Genomic DNA, 10,803 nt, shown 5'->3' on the forward strand with positions numbered 1-10,803 from the left:
ACGATGGCATTTGACAAGTCAAGCGTTGAGCTTTGGGTTGGACATTCAAACAATAACGTAACTATACTTGGAAACGACAATGAAAATGACGTGAAGAGTACATCGCAACAAGAAGAAATAATAAATAATCGGAACGAGGAGACATGGTTATGATTATTTTACTATATGTTGTAAATGTTGATGAACTTGCTTATACATGAAAAATGTGGTTGCAACATTTTTTTTAAAATTCCCTGGGATTTAAAATCTATCCTGTCTGTGATCTTCAAGATTTTTTAATGTCAAGTATAGTACATACACAAATGACCAAAAAGAGGTTTTTTGTCGTTCATAAAATAACACAATGTTCATGGATTATATTTCATTTGTTATTGCTTGACTTATATCTTTTTCGTTTCTGATGTTTTCCTAAAATGTCCGTTGTTTCTTTATCAATACCACATAAAAAATATAACTCAAACCTACATAAATGTTGAAGTATTGTGACAAATGCACCGCATATACACTGTATAAACTGTAAGAGATACTCTATTGTTTCTATTTCTATAGAATTCCCAGTTCCCCGATTTATGTTTGTTTGATGTCACAAAAGTACTTAAATTTAGATATTATTAAAGATATATTTTTACAAATAAAGGGTTGGGAAATAGCATCAGATATGAGAATTGTAACCGAAAGCCCGCCAGAAAATAGCTGGATTATGTGAAGCATGAGTTCTTGTCCTCTGACCTAAGTATATCAGGGGGAAATTCGTATTAATTTCTTATTCAGAAAATAAAGAAATGTAGTTTAAAATTATACCCCTATTTAATAGACATAAAGACGTTATAACTGTGAAGGACCAGGTGGCACGGACTGTATTTTCAGACCATTTGAATGGATATAACGGAGGGATAAGTATATTTCTCTCTCTTGTTTTCCTTTTTTCTTTCTTGAAATACTACATCTCTTTGATACTTAATGTGTTTGATAGCCAATATATCAAATATACCTATCATTAAGGCTGTATTCAGAAGGAGATCAGTTCTTGCCATAGACTTTACCATTGTGATAATGTATAATTGCAAATATTAAGATAAATTGTCCCTTCGGTTTCAGGTAAATTATTTTTATAGTGACTTGATATCATATGTGTTCAGGATCTTATGTGTCAATTGCAGTAATTGTGGACAAACCACAGCCAACGATCAGTTACTGTGTTGTTAAGGAAGTATTGAAAACATGCATTTTACAGTAGGATAAAATCTATTGATCTTTCATACAGACCTTACGTATGTGTGGAAAATTTCCAATTAATGAGTATTTGTTTACTTGTATGCTATAGTTATAGGCTTATTGCTTGTCACTACTTATAATTTGTAAACGTTTCATTTTAAGGGGAGACAACAATTACAAATGTTGTTCTAACATTGAATTAATGAAGATTCGGATTCGTGTAATCAGAAAAAAGTCCAGTTGAGGGGCTTTTATTTAAACGATAGTTAAAAACTCAACACAACTGCAGAATGAATTATAATTGGATATAGAAATATATATTTCTTGAAAACAATATCTGGTAGAGCAACAAAGGAATGAATGTCAAGGAAAAAACATGTTGACAAATGTCGCAAAAACATGTACTGCTGAAAGTATCATACAAACAAACCAACAACCGTTTATTGGGTATATTTTCCTAATAAAATAAATTTTATCTACCTAGAGAGCATGCGTGCAAATTACAAATATTTACGTTTAAATTATTGTCTATATTCAAATGTGGGGAAGCTCCAACAGTTTAAAGCAGTACGATGGTAAAACTTGTTTGACTATTCTAAAAAAACAATCTATTTGGAGAGTTTATAGTTGCCTAGGGGGTCGTCTATTAGAATTATTCCTATATAAAAGTAAGTAAAATTAATTCCCTATGAAATTCAATATGTAGAGAAACATCTATAAAATTATAATAAATTAATCAAAGTTTCATACGGGTATTCTTAACTATGGTGCAAAGCTTATATAGAACTTAATATTAAGTATAAATAACTTATAAAAAAGAAGAAGTAACAACACCGGAGGTACTTACGAGCAAAAATCACTGAAAAACAAGTCCGGAGATACAGACGAGTGGAAATCATTGAAAAACAAATCCGGAGATACAGACGAGTGGAAATCATTGAAAAACAAGTCCGGAGGTACAGACGAGTGGAAATCATCTTTTTTTTATTGGAAATAACAACGAGACATGCAGCTAGACGAGTGGAAATAAAACACTAAACAACACTGGAAGTACAGACGAGTGGAAATCATGGAAAAAACAATGACAGTTGTACAAACGATTGGGTAGCATTAGACAAAACAACACCGGAGATTATGAAGAGTGGAAATCATATGACTAAACAACGTCGGAGGTGCAGACGTGTGGAAATCATTGGAAATAACAACACAGCAATGCCGGAAGTACTGACGAGTGGAAATCATCGGACAAACAAAACGAGAGATACAGCTAGACGAGTGGAAATAAAAGACTAGACAACACTGGAAATATAGACGAGTGGAAATCATGGAAAAAAACAATGACAGTTGTATAAACGATTGGGTAGCATTAGACAAAACAACACCGGAGGTTAAGAAGAGTGGAAATCAAATGACCAAACAACGTTGGGGTGCAGACGGGTGGAAATCATTAGACAAAACAACACCGAAGGTAGAGATGAGTGGAAATTATCGGAAAAAGCAACACCGGAGGTACAGATGAGTGGAAATTATTTTACTAAACAACACCGGAGTTAAAGACGTGTGGAAGTTTTTGAAATAACAAATAAACAATACCGGAGGTACAGACGAGTGGAAACCATGGACATAACAATACATCAATGACGGAGGTACAGACGAGTAGAAATCATTGGACACAAAACAATAGACGAGTAGAAACTATTAATATTGGACAAAACAACGCCGGAAGTACAAACGAGTGTAAATTCATTGGACAGAACAACACAACTATGCCGGAGTACAGACGAGTGAAAATCATTTGACTTCATAATCAATGACAGTAAAAAAAGGCTTTAAAAGTTACATTAAAAAAACAGCAGTAACAAACTTTTGACAAGGATGTACTTTGGTGCTCCAGAAGTCTGAGCAATTTTTGACACCTGACGTGCTCCTCGTGTACTCCAGAAGAAGTGTGAGTAGTCGTTGACACCTAATGTGCTCCTTGTATACTCCGGAAGTGTGAGCAATTATTGACACGTTAGATAGTATAGTTACAGTTAATACAGTTAGGTCATTTCTGAAAATTTGATCTCATTTTGTTGAAATACAGCTGTTTTGAGGTAGTCCGCACAGAAATTACTAGTGTTTTTCATAAAAAAAGTGCATACTTTTGAAATCCTTGGTGTGTGGAGGTTCAAGTCATTTACAAGTAATTTAGTGATTATTGTTATAAAATCCAGTAGCCATGGTAACATACTGAAAAAAATATTACTGAATTGTAGTACAAATCAGTGGTGCCTTTCCAAAACTAACAGCCAAGTACTATGTTTTATAAAATATCAGGCACTCCTGTACCCCTTTTGCACTCCGGTAGTGTGAACTTACGATAATCTAAAATATGAAGATAATCTCAAAGTAAAGTTATATCTACGGAACTCGTATAAAAGGAAAACATCTCTTATTCATTGACTGGGCAGTAATAAAATAAAATTTAAAGCAACGGACGTATATCCATTATTAATGCCTATAAAACCACAGAAATGTGTAGTTTTTTTTTTTACAGTAGTCAAGAAATTTATGACGTTTGCTGTTCAATGCATTTTTTAATCTTACTTTTATGCCTCACCGGCCTCCAAAGACTGCAAATATAGATTTACAGTAGAGGTTTGTTTTACAATAGAGTTTATTGCATTTTAAAATATTATACTACAATAAGACTTGGCTAATTTCTGGTGAAATGAGCTCGTTATAAATAAAATTCGTTGTATCGTTACAGCAATAACACATGTGATGTTTTTTTGTGGTTGTTGAAATATTGATTGATGTTTGACCACGAATTGAAGTGCACCTTCAGATAGTGTATTCTAGATCTACAGTGCCGAACTGTTATGTTGTAGGATTGTAGCATTTGAGATTTGTGAACACGAAAATTGTTTGCAGATAGACAAAGTGAAAACTATAGAAATCCTGCATCAATGAAATTGGGCTCAACTATGTTTTTTATAAACTACATTGCGTCCTATGTTATGTCATATACATATATATTCATTGAACATCTTTCCTAACAAGTTTTTTGGTAATGACAATCGATCTCAGTGATCAAACTTCTTCGTGATCAAAATAATACATCTATGATTTCATTTTAATTAACATAAATATGTTAGTTTGAAGTGTAATATCTATCATCAAAACTTGTCAATTTAATTGATTTTTACATATTATTGTGTTACAAATATTTACAATCAACATGGAATTTTCATAATTTCAGACAGATATGCGTCATTGTAGGAATAAATTGTAGATTTTAGTATAGTAGATAATAAGTGAAAATGAAGGTATGTTTTAACTAATTTTCTTTCTTATTTTATTCTTATGTGCTTTGTTTTTTTTTTATTCTTAACATAGATTACTTGCTACAGTGTGTTTCACAGTCGGTTAAACATGCTCCGTTTCAATAACACTAATGAGAGTCCATTGATATTATATACTGCGTCCGGACTTTCCTATTATCAACAATTAATCTTCAATTAGTGTCTTCTTTTAATTCTTCTCTTAATTCAAATTGATGTTGTATAATATATGAATGGGTGTGTATTTCGCATTGAAAAATGTAAGAATGGGACAATTTTCTTACTAGTCAAATATATGAATGGGGTGTTTTTCCAGCTCCAGCTGCGCCCCCGTGCCCAATTTTAACAAAAGTGGTCCCTCCAACATTGTGCCGACAAGGCGATTTGTGTCAACTCTATAAACAACATAGTAATTACGATCATTCAGAAAGTTACATTTATGATTACAAAAAACTCGGCTGAATTCTATTGCAAAATATTTCCATTGATTTTTTTCACTTTTTAAAGTAGACTTTTAAACAAGTCATTTGTTCTCTTACCTTAATTACTTTTATCCGTTATCAAATCGCAAATAGGACAATACACTTCTTTCATGTTCGAGCATGCCCAAGATATACTTCCGTGAGGAAATTGTTTAAGTTCTGCAACGCGTGCTTTTCGATTTAACATCTAAGGGCCTATTGACAAAATATAATATTGCCTCACCACCTTCTGCATGCTTCTTATTTGAATCTGAGAGTTTGTTCTAAGGTTACATTCACAATATTTGTAATACTAGTAGTTTGTTTCGTGTTAGTCTAGTAGCCTAGCGTACTTGACCCTCGCAAAGGCTGTATAAATGAACTTATTGATGTTTTAGTTATTTCAAGTATTGTTCTTTTTTTTACAGGCAATGAACACTTTAGTCACCATATTTTTGGTAAATTCAGTTTTACTTGTAAAATGTAAGTAAACTATTAACTATAAAATAAATATCATAAAATTTACAATCAAAATAAAGTTAATATTTTCTCCCGATTGCTTTAGTTATAAGCATAATAGCGTTTAATTAAAAAAGAAAAAAAGACACATATAGATTAAGACGTTTTAATTTTATAATTACATGTAAATGTGTATATATATATATATATGATAGTAAGAAGCATCATGGATCAAACACGTGAAAATTTAAAATGTTTTTCTAAATTATTTCATACCCCCCGCTTTGCGATCATATTTTACGTCGGACCATTCGTACGACTACAATTTTTCAATATTATAATACTTTATCATCACATCCACGACCATATATACCATATGGTGGGATTCGATTTCAGGCAAGCATCAAGTTTTGTTCCAATGTTTTGACCACATTGTTACTGGAGTAGGGGCGTGGGTATTCTCTATATCTAGTTTTGCTCAGTTTTTTGCGGTTTAAAGAAATTTTCTGCTTAATTTGTAGGTCAAAGTAGTCGGAATGAAATAAACAGTATTCTCGAAAAAGATGTTTTCTCTGCATTAGAAACTTTAAAGACTAGAAGTGCATTAAAAGACCCATTTCCATCGCAATTACAAAGCAAATCATCTAGGGATGCTGTTGCACTAGACAAAACTCCAAGGAGATCGTCTAACAGGGAGCTTCAATCGATGTTGGACTTAAATGATATAACAGCTTTGGAAACATCGATTAAAGATCCCACTCTACCCAATCTGTTCGCCCATGGAACAAATATGAAAGCTCCAAACGAGTCTGGACGATCATCTTCTCGTAACAGAGCAAAAGGTTCTGAAACTAGAAATGTGAACGCAGAAGAAGCTTTATTGACTGAAATTAAACGGGTTGAACCAAAACCTATTCCTAAGCCCTCAATAAAACCTTCTCCTCTCATAATACCCTTTAATATCAATGGAAACAAGGATAACCGTTTAATCAGCCCTACGAGTCCTGATGTGGTACTAATCGAAACTGAAAATTCGATAATTGATGTACGAAGGCCACCTTCTTTAAAGCAAAATTCATTGGATCTTTCACCAAATCAAAAAATTAAAAAACATTCGACTGCTGAGCTTCAAGACGCAGCCAATCCACAAGCAGAGGAATCCCGTCTATTAAACAATTTCATTGGAACTCTGTTACCAAAGGCGAATAGTCCTCTAAATAATGTTAATGCCGGGTCATTCGGTTTATCATTAAGAAATAGAAATATGGCCAATCTTGTGAGTGGTATAGCGAGAAACAATGTACGGGTCCCAAGACAGGTAACTGCGACACGGAAAGCACCAGTAGAAGCACCAATAAGGGGTATAATAGTAGACAATAGTTTGCTGAAATCATCGAATCAAAATAACAATCCAACTGAAACGAAACTATCAAATCAACAATCTCCACTACATAGTCAAAGCTCTCGATCCCACAATGAGGCAAGTAGTATCACTGGTCTAGGAGAAACGAAGAACTTATTTGATGCAAACCACGGTCCAGAATACGAGCTTATCAGTCCTGAGATGTTAGATGCTTTGAGATCTGGAATTTATAACGAAACAGCTATACCGTCTTGGATTAAAGATACTAGCGCTACTGACAATCACCCAAATATTGGGCAGAGTAATTTTGATTTTGCGAAACCTGATAACGTAAATAGCGCAAATGCTATGCTGGGTATGCAAACAGGGTCTTCGGGAAGCCCTGACATTGATCCAAATAATCAACTTAACATAAATCTGATCGGTGACAAGGAGATTGAACAGTTAATCAATAATGTAGTCTCTTCTGTAGATATGAATAAAGCATCAGGGACGGGAATACCAGTGCAGATGATTCCCGACAAAAATAATTCATCTCCTTTGGATACTGTTCCACAGCAAGGTTTAAAAAATGATGGTCAATCTCCTGGGAGTATGCCTGCAGTGCCGACTCCGCTCCGAAGAAATATTCGTCCACCAGCATCAGGTGGTGGACAACCGAGATCAAATAATCCAAATCAATCAAATTTACGACAACAGGGTCGGGGCCAGGGGCAAGGTAGAAGGCTTATAAATGACAATAACACAAATAAAAGTTCAACTAATCCAGGTTCCCGGTCTGGAACAAGGCAGCGTTCACAATCGAGACAAATGATGCAAAACTCAGCAGCAAATCTTAACACAAATCTTAATGTAGGACCGCGAAGGATAAATAATAACCTTGGAAATCAAAACATGAGAATGCAACAGCTCGGAAGAAGACCCGGAGTAAACAGTAGAGGCCAAGCTATTCAAAATAGAATAATGACTCAATCCAGGCAAGGACAGGCAACACCTAATATGCAAGGTCAAAATGTAAATGTAGCTAATGTAAGACGTCCCACAAATAACCGAAATCAACGAAATATGAATCAAATTGGCCAAACACCTCAATTTGGTATACGTCAGGGAGTTCGGGCGATAGCTCAAAATTTATTTGGACCAAATGGGGCGATTCCGTTAAGCACTGTAAATCAAATAACTGGAGGCCAGCGTCCGTCTAACGTCTTGGGGCAACAGCTGCAAACCAGTGGCAATACAATGAATACCAATGCTCAGCAACCACGACAGCCGTTATCCAACACTGGTACGGTGCCTGAGGAAAACAGGGTGTTAACAAACAATCCAAATCAGCAAGTTAATCCAATATCCGCAAGACAGGTTGTACGGAGAATACAACAAACAAGAGCATTACAGGATAATACGCCAACACCTCAAGGAAATAGAATCAATGATCTTTCAGTACCAGCTAATCAAATACCCATTGGAAGTATTAATGGTAATAATCCCGAAGCAAATCTTCTTGGACGATCAAGCGTCTCAAACAACCAACAGAGGAATCAAAATATCTTCCGGAATACTCGAAATAGAAACGCACTGGGTCGTCTGCTACAATCAATCGATTTACCAAAAAATCCTCAAACAGGCCAAGTTGTGCCTATCCTGATTTATCCTGTTGGATTTGGAAATGGTACAAGTCGTACCCAAGTATCGGCCATTAGTTCACAAATAGCAAGTCTCCTATCTCAAGTTATTTCCCGTACAAGGGTTCGACGTCCTATTCAATCAAATTCTTTGTCAAGGGTACGTACACGAGCACAGATCGCTGGACGAAGAAACATGCCTAATCTCCCTGTTGCAAATCAACGTGGTACTAATGCTAGACAAGTGAATAGTCCTCAACGGTGGACTCAACTCGGATTGCGACCAGAACAAATCAATGCTGTTCAAGCCATAGTTGGTGCCTTCCAATCTGGACTTTCCCTTTCGGGAGTTCAAAGACAGCGTTTTCTCGTGGGCTTGCAGAACATACTTCGTAGTAGAGTTCAGTCAAATAATCCAGGTGTTGGGTCAGGCGGTGCTAATCCAGGTTTGGGTATGGTAAATCCCGGATTGGTTGGGTTTGGAGCAGGAGCAACAGGCTTAGCACCATTAACACCTCGAGTACAAGGACAAGGAACAAGGCAACAATTGACACCAATCACAACTCAACAACAACCTCAGCAGAATCTAAATCAACAGTTCACTTCTCAAATGCAAGGATCTCAACCAATATTTCGACAACCTTCACAACAAATTTTGGGTCAGCAGCCATCATTGTCTCAGACAAATAATCCCGGTGACAACAATCAGGCGTCGCCAACAGGCACAACTAATTCACAAGGACAAATGTTGACATTTTAGATTATTGTATTGAGGATAATAACTAACCCAACTTGTTGTAACTGATATGTAGTCAATTAGTAACTCAGATTTTCTTTTTATTGAAAATGACTGTTTAAGAATTTTTGTTACTTTTGGGTGTGAACTGACCGAGCAGTGACTTGCTTGACATATTGCTTTAAAGGATACTTAAACATTTTTCAGAACAAGTGGAAACAAATTAACGTGCCTACATTTTGATTGGACATAAAAATATATTCTCACACCATTGCATCTCGTATTTCTTTTCGACACCACGGATTTAGAGTGTCGAAAGTGTTATCAAGGAAGCCCTCTATCTCTATTCATTATATATTGTAGACTTTTTCTCGTACTTATTTCCCTCTACTTTTATACGTTTACCCAACCAGTTAATAATATTTAGAGGAGTAAATACATTGTTTCTATTGCAGTATGAACATGGATCTTTGTGTATATGTATATCGTGTCTTATTGTGTACCTTGAATTTAAATGTATTTTTGTATTTTTATTGGCTTTTTAATTGAAATATAATAAACGTCTAGTAAAGTATGAAAATATATATGTCATGACGATAAACATGATGCTACACCATGCACCAGGGACATCAATCATATAAGATTGGTTAATTTCAGGGAAAAAATATAGGTATAAATTCCAGTTTTTCATCAGGATGTGTCAATAAATGCATCATTATTAGTTTAATTTGATCAATCTGTAATTACATCAGGTTAAGGCTATTTACATGAAATTACTTAGAGGAAGTTTGAGGTTATGTTGTCAAAATTTGTACGTTATGTGTAATCTTAATTATTAAAATTCAAAATATTTTGTAAATAAAAACATATATTTTGTATGTGTAAAGTGAATGATATAGATGATGAACTTAGATGATTACGCTTTCATTACAAAAGAGCAACGTGCATGTTTTCTCTCTCATGCATATGATACAGATAAAGAAGTTAAAGTTCCTAATTGGAAAATTATGTAGTTTTTGTATTGAATGGCAAATTTAAAAGCATCTTCCAACTAATTTTGATTATCAAAAAATATATATTCATTTATTAAAGACTGCAATTTTCACCAATAAATTATGAAAATCATCTGTAGTCGTGTCTGGTTTCTACGAAAGAGAAACAATAAAACCCATATAGACACCGAAATAATGCAATCGCAAAAGAGAACCAGCATATCGAGAAACTCGAATTTCACTGGCCTGGCAGCATTCTTTTCAATACCCACCGTTTTTTTGTGATATTATATAATGAAAAACTAAGACAGTATCATTATATTGATGGCATGCAATCTAACTTGTTCGATTCTATAATTTTAGATTACAATTTAACTTAATGGAAGATCCATTCTGTTCTCTTCTATCTGGATTTACAAATAACTAATAAGGTGTTCATAACTACATTGATAATCTAATTAAAAATCAATGATTTACACACACTCAATTTCAAATCTTGAATGGGTCGAAGTTGAATTGACAGAAGAGATTGAAAGTAAATTTTTTATATATGTACATCTGGTTGTATATATATGCGAACCAAACTTTACATATGTACTGCATGCTACTCCTTCACGGGGATGAATTCG

The 10,803-nt window shown here is 34.5% G+C and overlaps 1 protein-coding gene across 1 annotated transcript; it reads left to right on the forward strand.

The window, feature by feature from the left end:
• The first annotated feature begins 154 nt into the window (after positions 1-154).
• LOC148622363 (uncharacterized) lies at positions 155-10,415 on the forward strand. Its single transcript, XM_088572215.1, has 4 exons — positions 155-3,855; positions 4,460-4,526; positions 5,431-5,485; positions 5,983-10,415. Exons 2-4 carry the CDS (start codon positions 4,521-4,523, stop codon positions 9,204-9,206), a joined length of 3,285 nt encoding a protein of 1,094 aa, XP_088428341.1. The 5' UTR covers positions 155-3,855; positions 4,460-4,520; the 3' UTR covers positions 9,207-10,415.
• Positions 10,416-10,803: the final 388 nt, after the last annotated feature.

This window comes from Perna viridis, chromosome 3 (assembly GCF_037379345.1).
Source record: "Perna viridis isolate PV_CMFRI_1.1 ecotype Kerala chromosome 3, ASM3737934v1, whole genome shotgun sequence".
In the NCBI taxonomy this organism is placed as follows: Eukaryota; Metazoa; Mollusca; class Bivalvia; order Mytilida; family Mytilidae; genus Perna; species Perna viridis.

Coding starts and splice junctions, on each gene's coding strand:
- LOC148622363 (XM_088572215.1), top strand. Junction 5,486..5,982: donor TTCAGTTTTACTTGTAAAAT/GTAAGTAAACTA, acceptor CTTAATTTGTAG/GTCAAAGTAGTCGGAATGAA.